General features: G+C 37.1%; 1 protein-coding gene across 6 annotated transcripts in view; it reads right to left on the bottom strand.

The window, feature by feature from the left end:
- The window catches only part of PPP2R3A (protein phosphatase 2 regulatory subunit B''alpha), a 182,182-nt gene that overhangs the window by 111,557 nt on the left and 49,323 nt on the right, over nt 1-21,302 (bottom strand). For 4 of the 6 annotated variants that reach the window (XM_034957441.3, XM_034957444.3, XM_008976073.6 and 1 more), the window contains one exon: nt 9,361-9,627. The exons of 1 other annotated variant lie outside the window; for it this stretch is intronic. In XM_034957441.3, coding sequence (XP_034813332.2) covers nt 9,361-9,627 — 267 coding nt within the window. Of the gene's footprint in view, nt 1-9,360; nt 9,628-13,253; nt 13,588-21,302 lie in introns of those variants that run through there. One more of the 6 variants, XM_008976074.4, reaches the window with a different exon arrangement.

Raw genomic sequence — 21,302 nt, 5'->3', positions numbered from 1 at the left:
ACTACAGCTTGGCTCTCAAGAAGCCACATCCATAGGAAAAGGGGGAGAGTACTAAATCAAAGGAACACCCCGTGGGACAAAAGAATCTGACTAACAGCCTTCAGCCCTAGACTTTCCCTCTGACAGAGCCTACCCATATGAGAAGGAACCAGAAAACCAACTCTGGTTATATGACAAAACAATGTTCTTTAATACCTTCAAAAAATCACACTAGCTCATCAGCAATGGACCCAAACCAAGAAGAAATCCCTGATTTACCTGAAAAAGAATTCAGAAGGTTAGTTATTAAGCTAATCAGGGAGGCACCAGAGAAAGGCAAAGCCCAATATAAGGAAATCCAAAAAATGATACAAGTGAAGGGAAAAATATTCAAGGAAATAGCATAAATAAAAAACAATCAAAACTTCAGGAAACAATGGACACACTTACAGAAATGCAAAATGCTCTGGAAAGTCTCAGCAATGGAACTGAACAAGCAGAAGAAAGAAATTCAGAGCTCAAAGACAAGGTCTTCAAATTAACCCAATCCAACAAAGACAAAGAAAAAAAAAAGAAAATATGAACAAAGCCTCTAAGGAGTCAAGAATTATGTTAAACGACCAAACCTAAGATTGATTGGTGTTCGTGAGGAAGAAGAGAAATTTAAAGTTTGGAAAACATACTTGGGAGAATAATTGAGGAAAACTTCCCCAGCCTTGCTAGAGACCTAGACATCCAAATACAAGAAGCACAAAGAACATCTGGGAAATTCATCACACAAAGATCACTGCCTAGGCACACTGTCATCAGGTAATCTAAAGTTAAGATAAAGGAAAGAATCTTAAGAGTGGTGACACCAAAGTACTACGTAACCTAAAAAGGAAAACCTATCAGATTAACAGCAGATTTATCAGCAGAGCCCTACAAGCTAGAAGGAATTGCGGCCCTATCTTCAGCCTCCTCAAACAAAACAATTATCAGCCAAAATTTTGTATCCAGCAAAACTAAGCTTCATATGTAAAGAAAAGATAGTCTTTTTCAGAAAAACAAATGCTGAGAGAATTCGCCACTACCAAGCCACCACTACAAGAACTGATAAAAGGAGCTCTAAATCTTGAAACAAATCCTGGAAACACCCAAAACAGAACCTCTTTAAAGCATAAATCCCACAGGACCTATAAAACAAAAATGCAATTTAAAAAACAAAAACAAAAAACCAAGATATACAGGAAACAAATAGCATGATGAATGGAATGGTACCTCATATCTCACTACTAATGTTGAATGTAAATGGCCTAAATACGCCACTTAAAGATACAGAATTGAAGAATTGATAAGAATTCACCAACCAATTATCTGCTGCCTTCAAGAGACTCACCTAACACATAAGGACTTGCACAAACTTAAGGTAAAGGAGTGGAAAAAGACATTTCAGGCAAATGGACACCAAAAGTGAGGAGTGGCTATTCTTATATCAGACAAACTTTAAAGGAACAACAGTTAAAAAAGAAAAAGAGGGACATTACATAATGATAAAAGGCCTTTTCCAACAGGAAAATACCACAATCCTAAACATATATGCACTAACACTGGAGCTCCCAAATTTATAAAACAATTACTAATAGACCTAAGAAATGAGACAGACAGTTTAACACAACAAGAGTGGGGGACTTCAGTACTCCACTGACAGCACTAAACAGGTCAAGACAGAAAGTCAATAAACAAACAATGGATTTAAACTATACCCTGGAACAAATGGACTTAATAGACATATACAGAACATTCCATCTAACAACTGCAGAATATGCATTCTATTCAACAGCACATGGAACTTTCTCCAAGATAGACCATAGAAGAGGCCACAAAACGAGCCTCAATACATTTAAGAAAATTGAAATTATATCAAGCACTCTCTCAGACTACAGTGGAATAAAACCTGAAATCAACTCCAAAAGGAACCCTCAAAACCATGCAAATACATGGAAATTAAATAACCTGCTCCTGAATGATCACTGGGTCAAAAATGAAATCAAGATGGAAATTAAAACATTCTTCAAACTGAATGACAATAGTGACACAACCTATCAAACCCTCTGGGACACAGCAAAGGCAATGCTAAGAGAAAAGTTCATAGCCCTAAACGCCTACATCAAAAAGTCTGGGCTGGGCGCAGTGGCTCACGCCCATCATCCCAGCACTTTGGGAGGCCGAGGTCGGTGGTTCATGAGGTCAAGAGGTCGAGACCATCCTGGCAAACATGGTGAAACCCTGTCTCTACTAAAAAATACAAAAATTAGCTGGGTGTGGTAGTGCGCACCTGTAGTCCCACCTACTCAGGAGGCTGAGGCAGGAGAATCACTTGAACCCAGGAGGTGCTGGCTGCAGTGAGCCAAGATCACGCCACTGCACTCCGGCCTGGCAACAGAGAGAGATTGTCTCAAAAAAAAAAAAAAAAAAAAAAAAAAAAAAAAAAAGAAAAAAAGTCTGAAAGAGCACAGACAGACAATCTAAGGTCACACCTCAAGGAATTAGAGAAACAAGAATGGAACAAACCAAACCCAAACCCAGCAGGAGAAAGGAAATGACCAGGATCAGAGCAGAACTAAATGAGATTGAAAAAAATAATACAAAAGAAAAAAAATACAAAAAATAAATGAAACAAAAAGCTAGTTCTTTGAAAAGATAAATAAAATTGATAGACCATTAGCAAGACTAAGAAAAGAAGAGAGAAAATCCAAATAAGCTCAATAAGAAACAAAACAGGAGATATTACAACTGACACCACAGAAATACAGAAGATCATTCAAGGTTACTATGAACACCTTTACACACATAAACTAGAAAACCTAGAAGAGATGGACAAATTCCTGGAAAGATACAACCCTTCTAGCTTAAATCAGGAAGAATTAGATACCCTGAACAGACCAGTAACAAGCAGTGATATTGAAATGGTAGTTTAAAAATTACCAACAAAAAAAGTCAAGGACAGACGGATTCACAGCCGAATTCTACCAGACATTCAAAGAAGAATTGGTACCAATCCTATTGACACTATTCCACAAGACAGAGAAACAGGGAACCCTCCCTAATTCATTATATGAAGCCGTCATCACCCTAATACCAAAACCAGGAAAGGAGGACATAACCAACCAAATAAAAACCTACAGACCAATATCCCTGATGAACACAGATGCTAAAATCCTTAACAAAATACTAGCTAACTGAATCTAACAACATATCAAACAGATAATCCACCATGATTAAGTGGGTTTCATATCAGGGATGCAGGGATGGTTTAACATATGCAAGTCAATAGATGTGATACACCACAAAAACAGAATTAAAAACCAAAATCACATGATCATCTCAATAAATGGAGAAAAAGCATTTGATAAAATCCAGCATCCCTTTATGATGAAAACTCTCAGCAAAATTGGCATACAAGGGACATACCTCAATGTAATAAAAGCCATCTATGACAAGCCCACAGCCAACATAATACTGAATTGGGAAAAGTGGAAAGCATTCCCTCTGAGAACTGGAACAAGACAAGGATGCCCACTCTTACTACTCTTCTTCAACATAGTACTGGAAGTCCTAGTCAGAGCAATCAAACAAGAGAAAGAAATAAAGGGCACCCAAATCAATAAAGAGGAAGTCGGCCGGGTGTGGTAGCTCACGCCTATAATCCCAGCACTTTGGAAGGCTGAGGCGGGCAGATCACGAGGTCAGGAGATCGAGACCATCCTGGCTAACATGGTGAAACCCCGTCTCTACTAAAAACACAAAAAATTAGCTGGGCATGGTGGTGGGTGCCTGTAGTCCCAGCTACTTGGGAGGCTGAGGCAGGAGAATGGTGTCAACCCAGGAGGCAGAGCTTGCAGTCTGCAGTGAGCTGAGATTGAGCCACTGCACTCCAGCCTGGGCGACAGAGCGAGACTCCGTCTCAGGAAAAAAAAAAAAATAATAAATTAATTAATTAAAAAAAAAAAGAGGAAGTCAAATTCTCGCTGTTTGCTGATGATATGATCGTTTACCCAGAAGATCCTAAAAACTCCTCCAGAAAACTCCTGGAACTGATAAAATAATTCAGCAAAGTTTTCGAAGACAAAATTAATGTACACGAATCAGTAGCTCTTCTATACACCAACAACGAGCAAGCTGAGTATCAAATCAAGAACTCGACCCCTTTTACAACAGCTGCAAAAAACAAACAAACAAACAAAAAGCATACTTAGCAATATACCTAACCAAGGAGGTGAAAGACCTCTACAAGTAAAACCACAAACCACTGCTGAAAGAAATCACAGATGACACAAACAAATGGAAACACATCCCATGCTCATGGATGGGTAGAATCAATATTGTGAAAATGACCATTCTGCCAAAAGCAATCTACAGACTCAATGCAATTCCCATCACAATTCCTATAAAAATACCATCGACATTTTTCACAGAATTAGAAAAAACAATTCTAAAATTCATATAGAACCAAAAAAGAGCCCGCATGGCCAACGCAAGACTAAGCAAAAAGAATAAATCTAGAGGCGTCACATTACCTGATTTCAAACTATACTATAAGGCCATAGTCACCAAAACAGCATGGTACTGTTATAAAAATAGGCACATAGACCAGTGGAACAGAATAGAGAACACAGAGATAAAGCCAAATACTTACAGCCAACTGATCTTTGACAAGGTAAACAAAAACATAAAGCAGGGAAAGCATACTCTTTTCAAACAAATGGTGCTGGGATAATTGGCTAGTCACATGTAGGAGAATGAAACTGATCCTCGTCTGTCACCTTTCACAAAAATCAACTCAAGATAGACTAAGGACTTAAATCTAAGACCTGAAACTATAAAAATTCTAGAAGATAACAATGGGAAAACCCTTCTAGACATTGGCTTAGGCAAAGAGTTCATGACCAAGAACCCAAAAGCAAATGTAACAAAAACAAAGATAAATTGCTAGGACTTAATTAAAATAAAGAGGTTTTGCATGGTGAAAGGAACAGTCAGCAAGTAAACAGACAACCCACAGAGTGGGAAAAAGTCTTCAAGATCTATACATCTGACAAAGGACTAATATCCAGAATCTACAATGAACTCATATCAACAAGAAAAAAATAATCCCATCAAAAAGTGGGCTAATGACATGAATAGGCAGTTCTCAAAAGAAGATATACAAATGGCCAATAAACATATAAAAAATGTTCAATGTCACTAATGATCAGGGAAATGCAAATCAAAACCACAATGCGATACCACCTTACCCCTCCAAGAAGAACCTTAACCCCTGCAAGACCACAATGTGATACCACCTTACCCCTGAAAAAACAAAACAAAATAAAACAGTAGATGTTGGCATGGCTGCAGTGAACAGGGAACATTTCTACACTGCTGGTGGGAATGTAAACTAGTATAACCACTATGGAAAACAGTGTGGAGATTCTTTAAAGAACTAAAAGTAGAACTACCATTTTATCCAGCAATCCCACTACTGGGTATCTACTCAGAGGAAAAGAAGTCACTGTAAAAAAAGATACTTGTACATGCATGTTTATAGCAGCACAATTCGCAATTGCAAAAATGTGAAACCAACCCAATCCCATCAATCAACAAATGGATAAACTGGCGCGTGTGTGTGTCTGTGTGTGTGTGTGTATACACATACATACATACATACATACATACATACATACATATGATGGAATACTACTCAGCCATAAAAAGGAATGAATTAATGGCATTTGCAGTGACCAGGATGAGATTGGAGACTATTCCATGTGAAGTAACTCAGGAATGGAAAACCAAACATCATATGTTCTCACTCATAAGTGGGAGCTAAGCTATGAGGATGCAAAGGCATAAGAATGACACAATGGACTTTGGGGACTAAGGGGTAAAGGGTGGGAAGGGGTGAGGGATAAAACACTACAAATAGGGTGCAGTGTATACTGCCTGGGTGACGGATGCACCAAAATCTCACAAATCACCACTAAAGAACTTACTCGTGTAACCAAACATCACCTGTTTCCCAACAAACCATGGAAATAAAATTAGAAAAAAAGAGAATTAGCTAACTGGAAGACATGATTAAATCAACTTTTAAATAAACAATTTTAAGAATAAAGAGGCAAAAAAACAAACAAACTGACACACTCAAGATATCTTTTCAGGTAATTATATACACATCCCCCTCAACCTCCCAGGTAATTATATACACATCCCCCCCGCCCCAACTTTTTATTGAGACAGGTTCTCACTCTGTCACCCAGGCTGGAGTGTGGTGGTGTGATCATGGCTCACTGCAGCCTCAACCTCCTGAGCTCAGGTGATCTTCCTGCCTCAGCCTCCTGAGTAGCTAGGACCAGAGGCACATGTCACTACACCCAGGTAATTTTTAAAAAATTATTATCTGTAGAGATGGGGTCTCACTATGTTGCCCAGGCTGGGCTTGAACTCCCAGGCTCAAGCGATTCTCCTGCCTCGACCTCCCAAAGTCCTGGGATTATAGGCATGAGTTACTGTGCCTGGCCACGCATCCTCATTTTATAAAAATGCAGTGTTAGTTTTAACTTTTTAAAGGTATGTGCAGTTTACTTTGCTACCTGAGCTGACAATTAAGATCTAAGAGCAATGAACAAAAAGGCTTGGTGCCCATGAATAGAATTTAGGGCTATAATTAAGTATAATTCAGACAAGTTAATCAGACATATATATGTATAATGGCTATTGCACCACAATTATTAGGTATAAGTAGCAAATTGTTACGTAAATGACTGTCCCTATGGCTAAACAAATTAGTTTTCTATCTTTTTAAACTTCCCCATGTTATCTGTCAGTTTCAACACTGCTGTTTTTTTCTGATGCCACATACAGACTGATTCTCACTGCACATAAATGACAAAGTCGTTCCTCCGGCTCCCCACCTTCCAGAGACCTCTATCCTGCCTTGACTATATTCTTTTTGACACCTCCCTTGAGCACTGTGGAGTCTTTAGGCTTTCTGCTCTCCTCTCACTGAATCTGTGGAGTGCTAGCAGGGCCCCAAGCCACAGAGCAAGGCAGGGCTACCATGCCACAGGAATGGGAGGCCAGACCATAAAGGATGTGGAGGCAGAGCAGTACAAAGACACAGGAGAATGGGCTCCTCAGTCAGCAGTTGGGAATATTCAGAGGAAGAAGGGCTCTCCAGACATGGTGACCTCAGCACTGTACCAGGGAACTACTATGCCCTAATCTGGAAAGTTTCTCTTTGTCTGCTTACCTGAGGCAATCCATGAAACCTTCTGTCTCTTTCACACAAATTGCTCTCGTGTTAGAAATACCCTGTTGGCGTAATCTCAGCACTTTGGGAGGCCGAGGTGGGCGGATAACCTGAGGTCGGGAGTTTGAGACCAGCCTGATCAACATGGAGAAACCCCATCTCTACTAAAAATACAAAAATTAGCCGGGCATGGTGGTGCATGCCTGTAATCCCAGCTACTTGGGAGGCTGAGGCAGGAGAATCGCTTGAATCTGGGAGGTGGAGATTGTGGTGTGCCGAGATAGCGCCATTGCACTCCAGCCTGGGCAACAAGAGTGAAACTCTGTCTCAAAAAACAAAACAAAACAAAACAAAACAAAACAACAACAAAAAACAACAACAACAACCCTATTGGCATTTATGTAGTTACCATATTACCTCCAAATGCAGATTTCATTTAGCCTTGTTAAATTTTATCTTTTGGATTTACAGCCATAGTTCCAGCCCATTCAGAAATTTTATCATCAGGGTTCTGTCATCTAACACAATAGCCACCTCTAAAAGAATTGGGTAAGAAAACCCTGAATGCCCTTAAAGAACTTGTAATATATTTGGGTGGCTATTAACTGGAAGTTAGTTACTGTTACCACATGTCCAGGGAGATGACATATGTAGAAACAGCACTGTGCTAGAAGTTAGACAACTTGTCTCCCGGCATGAACTAGCTCTGTGACTTCAGGTAAGTACTTGTAGAACTGCAGTTCCCTCATAAGTAAAATGGAATGGAAACAGATAAGCTCTTATTTCTGGAATGAGTTTGTTTTTCATTAGAAGCATCTAGGGTATCAACAAGCAATTTTTAAGAAGGGGGAATGAAGGAAGAGAACAAAGAATTCCTTTTCATTTCCTTTAAAATCACTCTAGTTACATATCATTTAACAGCAATGACAAATGCTCTGTGAGGTCAGAGGTAGGGCAGGGCATGACAAGTGAGGGTTCAGGGACTTCTCCAATAATACACAATGGAAGCTAGGTCTTCAACATAGTGGATGCTGAGGAGGTTGGCAGGAGGGGAAGCCCACTCTGGAGGGAGAACTCTGAGAGCCCAAATGCAGAGGTGTGCCTATGAGAGGGCAAGAGGGTCACACTTATACAGGAAAGTTTTAGGCAAGTTTGGAAAGAAACTCTGGGGCCAGGCTGTGGAAGCCATGGAATGCCAGGAAGAGAAGTTTGAGGTTTATCCTGAAGAATGGTAGTTTTCCAACTTTTTAACATTACTCCTGAAAGCAGGGGAACCCTTCTCAGTGGAAGTGTGCACGGGCTCTTAGGTATTCTCACTTGGTCTCCTACTTGCCTCCATGCAGCCCTTAGCCTTCTAAACCCCTCTGCCTCTTGAAGCACAGCCTAAACTACTGCTAAAGCCTGAAGTGTGACCTGACTCTTCAATATTTATGCATAATAAAAATAAAGCCCAAACAAAACAAAGCACTGCTATAGAAGGTGGGAATTCTTGAATATTGCTAAATTGGGAAATGGCATAATCAAATATAATCTGATGGTTATGCTAAGTATTAACTGTTCTGGGAGGAGGCTGGAGGCACAGAATCAAGTCAGAGTAGTCCTGACATTAGGGGGATAAGATTTTAACTCAGAAGCAGTTGGATATATTTGAAAGTTCCAAAGACTTGCTTCCTATTGTCAAATCCATTTATTTCTGGGTAAAATGACTGTATTGAGATGGTCTAATGCTTCCTTGTCTGGCATTAGGGCAGTTATGATCAATGGGTGAGACTAAAAATCAGATTCCTATTCAGCACAAGGAAAAATTTTCTAACAAACAAGTATTTGACAATAGACCAGGCTGCCTGGCAAGGTAGAGCTTCTAGTCTCCGAAAGCATTCAAGCAGAGAATGAATTTATGAGTTGGTGATGTCTTGGAAGGGATTCTTATATTAAATAGGAGGTTGAAATGGAAGATCACTATGGGAAAAACAACAACAATTCCATGCATGCTTAAAAACAGAGCAAAGAGGCAGTGAAGGGGGGTGGGATCCGGGTTTCTAGAGAAGGGGAGGGGATCAGGGTTTCTAAAGAAGGGGAGATTGTAAATCATTTAGTAGTTACATTACCTTTGCAATTTTCCCCATTTCATAAATGTCTGCTTTCTGATCTTCAATATCCATGAAAGCAGTTTCAATTCTGCTTAGAGTTTGTTCATGATTACTACAGGTATCTGGGAGTCCTTCAGGAAAGTAGAACCGTGGAATGTTTATGGACAATGGCGCATTCACAACATTATTCACATGGGGAACCGGGGAGAGAGGTCGGGGACTACTTGGAGAGGTGGCTGGAGGTGGGAGTGGTGTTCCAGGTTTCTTTTCTGGTTTATTTTGAATCTAAAAGAAAAATAAGATTATGAGACACAAAAAATTTAAACAGTATTCATTTACTGAAAATCCTCACCAGCAATATAAGAAATCACAATCAGAGACAGGAGAGATTAAGGGCTCACTGTACTCTTAAAGGTGGTAAGCATGTTTCTAGGGAATGCTTTATCTGCACTAAATTAATTAATTTATTAATTATCTGCCAGTACTCAAGTTTACATAGATTTACGTTTAAAAAAATACATAGGTTTCTCCATCAACTATTTGGCAGACATTTCAAAAGACTCAAAGAGCAATGTTAGTTGATATATTAAGAATCTCAAGGTGTATTCTCACTCTGTTGGAACTGGATTAATACATTCTTTTTGAAGACAGTTCTTGGTCTTTCTGTGACTTTTACCTCTCTTTCAACAGGCAAAAACAAGTTCCTTTTAAATATATATATCCAAAAAGTATTTGGGGAAGGGGCTCCTTTTACCTTCTCTAGTTTGACTTTGCTGAGGTAGAATCACTGCCAGCCCTTGATGCTGAGAAAATCTTTGTTAAGAAAATTAAAGCATTTTAGTTCTGAAATGTCCCCTACCTGGCTGATTTATTTGCCACTAGGGCCATGCCATTTTCTGCAAGATACACATGTATCTTATTTGTGGTTTGCTCCAATAGGCAAAAACCATGGTCATTAATTTCATCACAACCAAACTCCCTTTACAGTTTAATAACTCATTTACAGTTTATATTCTTCTTCTTTTAAAAAAATGATTTGATGTGGCATACTATAAAGAGATATTAGAAAGGTCAGTAAAGAGTGGCAGGGAGGCAATGAGGAAATTAAGATTGCCCATGATTTAGGAAAAAGGGAGGGGAGGTACACCATTATTCAGGTAGAAATTTATCTTACCAATAAAGACTAAATTTAGTTCTGAGATTCTTACCAGAAAAAGCAAAAAAGATTCCATGAGGATTTTCATAGTTCTAATTTCCACTCTTAATTAATGGCCAAATTATCAAGGCTCATGAGCATGGCACTGTATTAGATGCTACATAAAGTATGAAAGATGAACACAACTGTTGACTAGCTAAATACATTGTATAGGTATTATGAACACAAAGTATTATTCAAATTTCTTCCTTAAATTACCCTAATGCCATCTCTAAAGTTTGAACAATGATATATCTGTAAGAAATATATCTATCATATTTCTTAACATATAGGTTTATAACATAATTTTAAAAATCATGATAAAAATTTTAGCTACCCTTAAAAATGTGAGTTTTATAAAGAGATAAGATTTATTCATATAAATATATGAAAATGGTTAAATCTCCTATTTTTGTCATAATAGCCCAATTTCCCTGTGTTAATATCTGACATTAATACACAGAATGGAGTCTGCTCATATATTAAGACTATTAGGGATATGAAGGCCAGTTGTCACACCATGTCTTTGCTACAGTATCAGGATGTCACCCATATAAAGCAATAGTCAAGGAAGAAACAGAACAAAGGGAAGTGATACCAATGAAATATGAAAAACTTAAAACACTGATGGCTTACTACTCTGTGACCTCAAAATGGTTACTTAACCTTTTGGAATTTCAATAATAAAACAGAAATTACAATGTCTACTTCTTAGAAGGTTGTTGTGAGGATTAAAGGAAATTACAAGATGTAATATAGGTAAAAGGTTTAGAACCGTGCTGGGCAGAGATCCATCTATCATGCAAGAAGATGAATGACAAGACCAAAGGATGAGATTCTCAAAAAATTAGATGAAGCATAATTTGGCATAATCTTTCAGATTCAATAATAAAATAATCATTTGCATATGTAAAGCAATTTGAAGTTTACAAACCACTTTTGAGTTAACAAATTGACAGTCCACTTTCAATAAACATTTCTCTCTGCCTTAATGCTAAATCTGTAAATATTACACAGTCCCCTAAGTCAATAAATTATTATTATTCTTCAAAGTGTTCTTAAAATTCTAAAGTAAGGCACAGAATTCTTCAGGGGCTTTACCTAGACCATTTATATTAGTGTCATTCCTTTTCCATTATTCTATGCTGAAAGAGATTTGTGAGGTTCAGGTGTACAATCACCAATGTTTTCTGTGGTGTCACATCTAGGGCAGTTATGCCCATAGAATTAAGACCACTGGTGCCAGCAGGGATGAAACCTGAGAGTCTCATGAATACATACTAGTGGGAAAGGTTTAGAGCAAGGTCTTCAATGTTAACTCTACGCTTTTGCTTTGACAGAAATAAGTGATATTCAGAACACTGGCTGCCAAAGATTTTATTTGAATGGGAAAATATCTGATTATAAAATATTCTGTTCTGCTTTTCTTAGTGTACTTAACACAGAGCAATTCACTGATAGGCAACTATTAATCCACTGGTCAATTCCATATTTAATAAAACTGATGTTAATATTTAAAAGGAAAATAACATTAAAATAATGCATTTATTTTGAGCTTTTGGATACTCAGCTTACTTTCTATTGAGTTCTACAGGAGATATATAATTTAAACCTTAAAGTAGCTGAATAAAACTGGTAGTTTACAAACATTATGGAAGAAAACCTAGTAACATAAATTCTGCCAGATTTACTAGCAAGTTTAGCATCTGCTCACTTTGGATACAGTGGTTTCAGTCCAGTCTAGGAGCAGCATTAGAATAGAATTAGCTGGGTAAAATATTTCAATTCTCCATATGTCTTTCCCTATAAACACAGTATCATTTAGATATTCATTCAGAATAGTATCCTTGTGCTATTATGTCACTGTAGCATTTCCAATATTTGATCATTTTTGACCTACAAAAAAGCAATTTCATATTTACCCAAATAATTTGAGATTATTCTGGGTCAGAATAACCATAAAACTATGGTTTCTTGCTGGATTTTGGATGGCCAGCATTTGTACAGTCCTTGATTTATATCGTAGTCAATGTTAGGCACTTGTTTGGTGAAACACTGCCATAGGTTTTAAGCAAGAAAGTAGGGACTCTGCAAAGTACTCATCATAGGCAGAAATGACTCAATTGCACAGCTTGCTTAGGGAAGACATTTTTAATGATCTAGAAGTAACCACCAGTCTTTGTTATCTACATACATTACGACACACACATACACAATTGTCTATATAGACAAATACGTCTTGCTTTAAAAAAAGATTACCAGGATCAACATACTTTTTAAACAAACATTTGTTACAGATGTGTATGCATGCTAATATATAATCTATTGATTCAAAGTGCAAACAAGGCTTTTAATACAGAAATTCTAGTTTCTCAAGGACATTTCTATGAAAAATCCCGGTAATTTTCTACCTAAATTGTAAAATGTTCATTAAGTTGTATTTGTTGTCTCTAAAACTGGATTCCCTCTCTACAAGAGAAAAATGTGAGTACTGTACTCCAGGTCCAGAAGGTCTATTTTTAAACCTGTTGGAATCCCTCTGCAAATAGCTTTCTGCAAATAGCTGAATAGAGGACACACATTAATTCCTTGATCTAATATCAAGATACAAGGGAGCTGTAAAATTATTTGTGAGTTAGTTCACTGGATGGTTTTATTAGTAATAAAAATATTTTCAAAACAAAACAAAACAAAACAAAACACCCAAATTTCAAACCTGTGTCTGCTGAAATGACTTCAGCCGCTTCTTAAACCGTGAAGGGAGAACAAAATCACAGCCCCTTGCCAGGAAAGCTAGCTCTCCCCTTAAATCCGGGTCCCTTCGTAGAGATGTTTCCTTGATCATCATCTTTGAAAAGTAAATGTTTACTTCGCAACTGTCCAGCACACTTCTGAAGATAATCAGATTTAGCAAGTTGTCAATCTTGTCAGGTAGGAAGGTATTTTCTTCTTCTTATCTCCCAAAGAAATGAAATTCAAGCATTGTGCTCTCCCAGCCTCCACAGACCACAATCTATGCTTGTCCTGACATGCAGCTGGTTCCCAAATACAGTCTGTGGCTCCCAATACCTGCTCATAATTTTCAAGTTATAAACACAGCCTGCAGTGGGCCTGTTGCTCCTTGTTGGTAGCTTTATGTCAAATTGACCTGCACATGTTGAGAATATGGAGCCTTCTGGGAAAGGGAGCACCCACTACTCTGCGTACCAAAGTTAGAAACATTACAGCTGGACCTAAAAATAGTACCTTCTCAGATAATGCTAACTTCTTAAACTCAGGGTATGTGAGGTGTCAATCCACATAAAGCAGTTTCTTCTCAAACTAGAAGAAAAAGAGTATGTAGAACATTTTCGGCTTTTTCTCTTTAATATTTTATAAAAAAAAGAACAGGCTGCTGAACTTCGAATTTGAAACTATTATTTTAAGAATAGTTTTTTATTTTTTATTTGAAGGGAAGTAAATACCCAAATCTTTCCAGATCTCTCCAGTCAAAACAAGAGGAAAAACAGAAACTTTCATTCTCAAATGGGAATTTACAAAAAGATCTGTTGATCTCAGATGTAAAATTTTTTAAAGCAAAAGACTATCATAGTTATCAAACATTTTCTTGAACTGATGATGAACATATTTGAAAATTTGTTCTTGGAAGTATTAAGAAAGTAGAACAATTGAATGCCATAGAAAAGAAGTTTTAGATACATATAAGCAAGTGAAATTTGGCTAAAAAAAGGACAAAAGATGATCAAACAGCAATGACATACTACATACTGAATTTGTAAGTTTTCTTCCTTTGAGAAGCTTTAATCAGTTAAGATTTTTAAAATACCTATTATTTCATCATATATTAAATATCTGCCTCATATAGTTATTTGTAAGTGAATCATAAAGTAAAGTCATCCTTTGGTAACCGTGGGGATTGGTTCCAGGACCCTCCACGGACCAAAATCCACAGCTGCTCAAGTCTCTTACATAAAATGTGTAATATTTGCATACAAGCTACTCACATTCTCCCATATACTTTAAAGCATCTCTAGATTACTTGTAATACTTAATACAATATAAGTATTATGTAAATAGCTGTTATACTCTATTGTTTAGGAAATAATGACAAGAAAAAAAAGTCTGTACATATTCAATACATATGCAACCATACTTTTTTCCCCAAATATTTTCCAACTAGATGCAGAACACATTGATACAGAGGGCTGTTTTCTCACATTTAATATTTAGATTTCAATATTTATTTTCAATCAACCACATCATTCAATATTTTTCTATGTCTAGAAAATATACACCAAATATTATTAAAACAAAAAAATAGCTTACAACCCTCTTTTACTGAACCTTTGTCTAATTTAGTGGGAATTAAATTCTTTGGTTTTCCACTGTTTCCTACAAATTTAAGTCTGCTTTTTCCCACCGATTTCTTTTCAAGACATTCTGACAACTCTTTCTAATGTATACATTAGGCTTATATGTCTAAAGCTGTGTTTTAAAGAATTTCTTTTAAGTGGCAGAGTCTTCTGTTCACATCAAATTTTATCTGAAAGCTTTTGATACGTACTATGATTGAAAGAGGATTACAACTGAAAACCACTGGTCTTATGCTTCATCCTGAGTCTTTCCTTATTTTCTCAATTTTCTCTCTCACTGGGCTTCCATGTTAATTCTTTGAGGTGGGTAGCTTTTCCATATTTTTTCCTTACACTCCCGACTAGAATACTCTTTTTCTCCCTCATTATTTATCTCCTAAATAAAATGTCAAAAAGGTTTGTAGGAATGCAACTAGGCCTTTAGACTTACAATTTAATGCTTATTCTATTAAACCACACCTTAAATTTCCTCTCCTTCCCAACACCAACCTGTGGCTGTAGGTGAGTAGGTTCATTCCTTTCCTGAGAATGCTCCCTTTCCTCAAATTATACATTCTAATCATCTTTCAAGATCCAACTCAAAATTTAACTATTTCATGAAGGCTTCCTGTTTATTTAAGTCCCCTTACTGTAATTCTTAACTTTATATATACAGCACTTAGTGAAATACTATATAACGTCTCTCAAAGGAACTCCACTTAACATATTATCTTATTTAGCCAAAGCTCTCCATTTCTCCTCTGAAACAGAGCAACTAATGCCCATCACACACAGATTTGTGGCTAATAGTTTCTCTTACACTCTCATATTTCTTACCTTAGTAGTTGGGTTGTGTGTTTACTAAGAGTCAGCTGCATTTGTCCTCAGTCTGTTTATGCTGGTTATACTTTTCACAATAATTATTCAATTCATTACATAAACTAACAAAATATAAGCGTGGAAAAGAAAAGCTGTTCTAAAATTTAAAAAAACCCTAAGTTTTAGTAAAAGTAAACTACTAAAAAGATTTTGCTGTAAAATTAGGTAAGGGTGGGATGAAAGAGAAAAATCACTAAAGTTTAGAAGGTGTCTACATTCAAATTGCTTTACTACTATGTTCTCTCTCTAAAGAAACTAAAACTACAAATCAGACAACAAACCTATTATGAGTGTGATTTATCAAAGAAATATGTCACAGAACTCTAAATATGTATGAGACTTATTCTCAGAAAAAAGGCTTTGACCCTCTATCAAAAGACATCAGAATAAATTAATGCCTGAGTTAAAATGTTTATATAGACATTTTATAGTACACACACATATAGTTTATGATTCCCTACTATCAAACTCAATCATGTTCAGGTAAAAGGGCTTCTACTGTAATATTTTGTAACTTGATCATTATTTTCCAGTAGTGTCTAAACTCTTGAGGACAAGAGTTTAGATTTTAATTTTATAGTCATTCAATTACTCAACAAATATTTTTATATATAATCACTTATATGCCAGACACTTTGCTTGATATGAAGCTAGAGAGATGATAAAGATGTGGTCTCTTTCTTACTGTGCTTTCTAGCACAATGTTGGTTTGGAGCAAAGGACAAGAAATATTTTCGTTTCATTTACTTCCTATAAATCTGCTAAGTTTCAAAGTCAGAACAGTGGTTAAAAGCCTGCCCTGTTGTTATACTCTTAAGCAAGAAAATATTTCTTCATGTCTTTTGATGAGGAAATAATCGGTAAGTTTTGATATATCAAAATGTTTTCCAAAAAATTCAGAGGCAAAAAGACCAGGATCCCTAAAGGGCTTAGAAAAGAACTGGTCTGTGGCAATGAGTTATTGACAGAGGAAGACTAGCATGAAGTTGGTTTATTTGCTTTTTACTTATTTACTTGTGTTTGAATGGAAGTATTAGTATATATGCTTGGTTTCTGAGAGGATCTGAGAACACGAGTTAGTTTCAAGGAGTTCATGACAACTGGAATATAGCACCAAAGAATATGGTTTTTAGAGTGACTCTTGCCAGGAAAAGATCAAACATAGGGGAATTTCACTACAGAGAAATATATGATCTGTGATCTACTCTCTTCTCTCTCTGCTTTGATGACAAGGGAATGTACAATCTATGGGGCTGGGAATTATAAGAGAAAAGCTGTTTTGGGGTGACAGGTTTCTCCTGGAGGAACTAACCAGAATGAGGAAAAATAGAGAATCATAAACACATAGGTTATAAATTAAGTTTGAGCACGTGGAAAATTAGGAGCTGTGTGCAGTTACAATGGAAAGAGCCACTGTAAAAGTTTTCCGAATGTCTTTCTGGAATAAACTAAAAAATATTTTCTCCTGCTCCCTGCAGCATATAATTAAGTCCATCCTAACAAGCTAGCTGATTACCACCAGTAGGCACTTCCTGCACAGCTGCCTGCATCTCTTCTTGGCCTGCAGATCACTCATGAACTTTCCCTGTCTGAAGACACAGGCAGTCCTATCTGGACCATGTGCTCAATCTGAGTCTTCAGGATGACAACGATAAGAGAGCCTCATTAGGCAAAAGACTGGTGCTCTCTGCTGTGGGGGTGGTTGGAACACATCAGTTGTTAATTTGAGATCCAGCTGTCTTGGTCTGGGTCTGGGGTTCCTTTCCTGCCTTACCATTCCATGTATCTTTCTCCAGAACAAGCACGCTTGGGCAAGGGAGACAGTCTTTCTCAAAAAGAACCGGGTAGGATAGGCTGCTGGGCATGAGTTTTACAGGTTCCCTCTGGCAGAGTTATATGGAAGAGAAGCTGGCCTCTCCACTATGACCCTAAAAACTAAATATTTTTTTTTCTTTTTTAGGATAGCCTCTAATATCCCAAGCGAGAAAAGATGCTCCCTTACCCTATACTGAAAGGACCTACAAAACTGAGGAATAAGTTTAAAATGTACCCTGAAGGAAGGTGAGATTGGGTAGGAAACAGAGAATAAAACTGTGAAACACAACACATTCTGTATTTATACAATTCATTCTGTTAGGCTTAGTTTGAAATCCAGGACAGATTTCTTAGAACTTTCTGAACCGTCTTATTATTCCTTGCCCTTCCCCCTTTGAAAACGAAGACAATAGTGATTTATAATATTCTTTTTTTCTGGGGAAATCAGCCACATGGGATGTTTTAAGAAAAAATGGGTTGATTACACAGGACAAAGAAAATAATTTTGAACATTTGTCTGAAGAAGTCTCTTATTCTGATTTGTGTATAACTGTTAAAAAACAGTATTATATATGCAATGTGTTGTACCAAAGCAAGTCTACCCCTTTATTTTTTTGAGACAGGGTCTTCCTCTGTTGTCCAGGCTGGAGTGCAGTGGCATGATCTTGGCTCACTGCAACCTCCACCTCCCTGGCTCAAACTATTCTCCCACATCAGCCTCCTGAGTAGCTGGGACTACAGGCACATGGCACTGTGCCCAGCTAATTTTTGTATTTTTAGTAGAGACAGGGTTTCGCCATGTTGCCCAGACTGGTCCTGAACTCCTGGGCTCAAGCAATCTGCCCACCTCAGCCTCTCAAAGTGCTGGGATTACAGGTGTAAGCCACTGTGCCTGGCCTAGCCCTTTATTTTATATATAAACATGTAAATCCATTCAACAGTCTCAGCTGAATGTGGTTATGGAGACTGAGATGATAGCATCAGCTAAGGCCTTAGAGTAGGAAGGGCAGTTGGAATAATGCAGGCAGCAAAACTATAAAAATCTGAATGACAGAAACATAGCACAGTGAGGCTGGGAAATCAGCTCAGCTAAGTGAGGACCTGTATTGAGGTTAGTGTTAGAAGCAGGTCCAGAAAGATAGCATAGTCACTCTGAAGTGACACCAAAGACAGAGAGTCACTCTGAAGTGACACCAAAGGATTTTGCTCAGAAGATGCTACAGAAAAAAAGTTACATATCAAAGTGGAGGTCCTGGTATATCATGAGGGTGCTTCTGATTAACAAAAGCCAGCCAGCTGTTTGGAAAAATCTAAATATGTTAACAGCCTGTCCTTGTCCACACAAAAACTTATACACAAATGTTCACAGCTGCATCATTCATAATTGCCAAAAAGTGGAAACAACCCAAATGTCCAGAAAATGAATTTTATCTCAATTTTTAAAAAGCCTTCTCATGTTGTAGTTCTAACAGGCTGAGTAGTTTAGAAAGGTAATAACAGAGTGAATAATCAAGGAAAACTTCCCTGGCGTTGCTAGAGATCTAGATATCCAAATCACCTGAGAAATTCATTGCAAAAAGATCATCGCCTAGGCACAGTCATCAGGTTATCTAAAGTCAACATGAAGGAAAAAATCCTAAGAGCTGTGAGGTAAAAGCATCAGGTAACTTTTAAAGAAAAACCTCTCAGATTAACAGCAGATTTCTCAGCAGAAACCCTACTAGCTAGAAGGGATTGGGGTCATATCTTTAGCTTCCTTAAACAAACAATTATCAACCAAGAATTTTGTATCCAACTAAACTAAGCTTCATAAATGAAGGAAAGATAAAGTCTTTTTCAGACAAACCAATGCTGAGAGAATTCACCACTACCAAGCCTGCATTACAAGAACTGCTAAAACAAGTTCTAAATCTTGAAACAAAACCTCAAAATACACCAAAATAGAACCTCCTTAAAGCATACATTTCACACGGCATATAAAATAATAACACAATGAAAAAACCCCCAAGGTATTCGGGCAACAACTAATATGATGAATAGAATAGTACCTCACATGGCAATAGTAATGTTGAATGTAAATGGCCTAAATGCTCCACTTAAAAGATGCAGAATGGTAGAATGGATAAGAATTTACCAACCAAGTATCTGCTGTCTTTAAGAGACTCACCTAACGTATAAGGACTCACATAGACTTAAGGTAAAGGGGTGGAAAAAGATAATCCATGCAAATGGACACCAAAAGTGAGCAGGAGTAGCTATTCTTATATCAGATAAAACAGACTTTAAAGCGACAACAGTTAAAAAAGACAAAGAGGGACATTATATAATGATAAAAGGACTAGTGGAAAATATCACAATCCTAAATATATATGCACCTGACACTGGAGCTCCCAAATTTATAAAACAATTACTACTAGACCTAAGAGAGGAGATAGATAGCAACACAATAATAGTGGGGGACTTTAATACTGCACTGAATGCACTAGACAGGTCATCACATCAGGAGGTCAACAAACAAACAATGGACTTAAACTATACCCTAGAACAAATGGACTAAATGGATACTTATAGAACATTCTACCCAACAACTGCAGAATATACATTCTGTTCATCAGCACATGGAACATTCTCCAAGACAGACCATATGATAGGCCACAAAACAAGTCTCAGTAACTTAAGAAAACTGAAATTATATCAAGTACTTTCTCAGACCAAAGTGGAATAAAATTGGAAATCGACTCCAAAAGGAGCCCTCAAAACCATGCAAATACATGGAAATTAAATAATCTGCTTCTGAATGATTGTTGAGTCAACAATGAAATCAAGATGGAAATTAAAAAATTCTTTGAGCCAGACAATAATAGTGACACAACCTATCAAAACCTCGGGGATACAGCGAAAGTGGTGCTAAGATTAAAGTTCATAGCATTAAATGCCTGCATCAAAAAGTCTGAAAGACCACAAATAGACAATCTAAGGTCATACCGCAAGGAACTAGAGAAACAACAACAAACCAAACCCAAACCTAGCAAAAGAAAAGAAATAACAAAGATCAGAGCAGAACTAAATGAAATTCAAACAACAACAAAAAATGCAAAAGAGAAATGAAACAAAAAGCTGGTTCTTTGAAAAGATAAACAAAATTGATAGACCATTAGAGAGATTAACCGAGAAAAGAAGAGAGACGATCCAAATAAGCTCAATTAGAAATGAAACAGGAAATATTACAACTGATACCACAAAAATACAAAAGGTCATTCAAGGCTACTATGAACACCTTCATGCACGCAAACTGAAAAACCTAGAAGAGATGGATAAATTCCTGGAAATATACAACCCTCCTAGATTAAACTAGGAAGAAACAGAAGCTCAACAGACCAATAACAAGCAGAGAGAGTGAAATGGTAATAAAAAAAAATTGCCAACAAAAAAAAGTCCAGGACCAGATGGATTCACAGCTGAATTCTATCAGACATTCAAAGAATTGGTACCAATCCTATTGAAACTATTCCAAAATATAGAGAAAGAGGGAATCCTCCCTAAATCATTCTATGAAGCCAGTATCACCCTAATATCAAAACCAGGAAAGGACATAAAAAAACTACACACCAATATCTCTGGTGAACATAGATGCAAAAATCTTCAACAAAATACTAGCTAACTGAATCCAACAGCCTATTAAAAAGATAATCCACCATGATCAAGTGGGTTTCATACCA

The sequence above is a fragment of the Pan paniscus genome, chromosome 2 (assembly GCF_029289425.2).
Source record: "Pan paniscus chromosome 2, NHGRI_mPanPan1-v2.0_pri, whole genome shotgun sequence".
In the NCBI taxonomy this organism is placed as follows: Eukaryota; Metazoa; Chordata; class Mammalia; order Primates; family Hominidae; genus Pan; species Pan paniscus.
The sequence above is the reverse complement of the archived record's forward strand: the minus strand, read 5'-3'. Positions and strand labels throughout refer to the sequence as shown.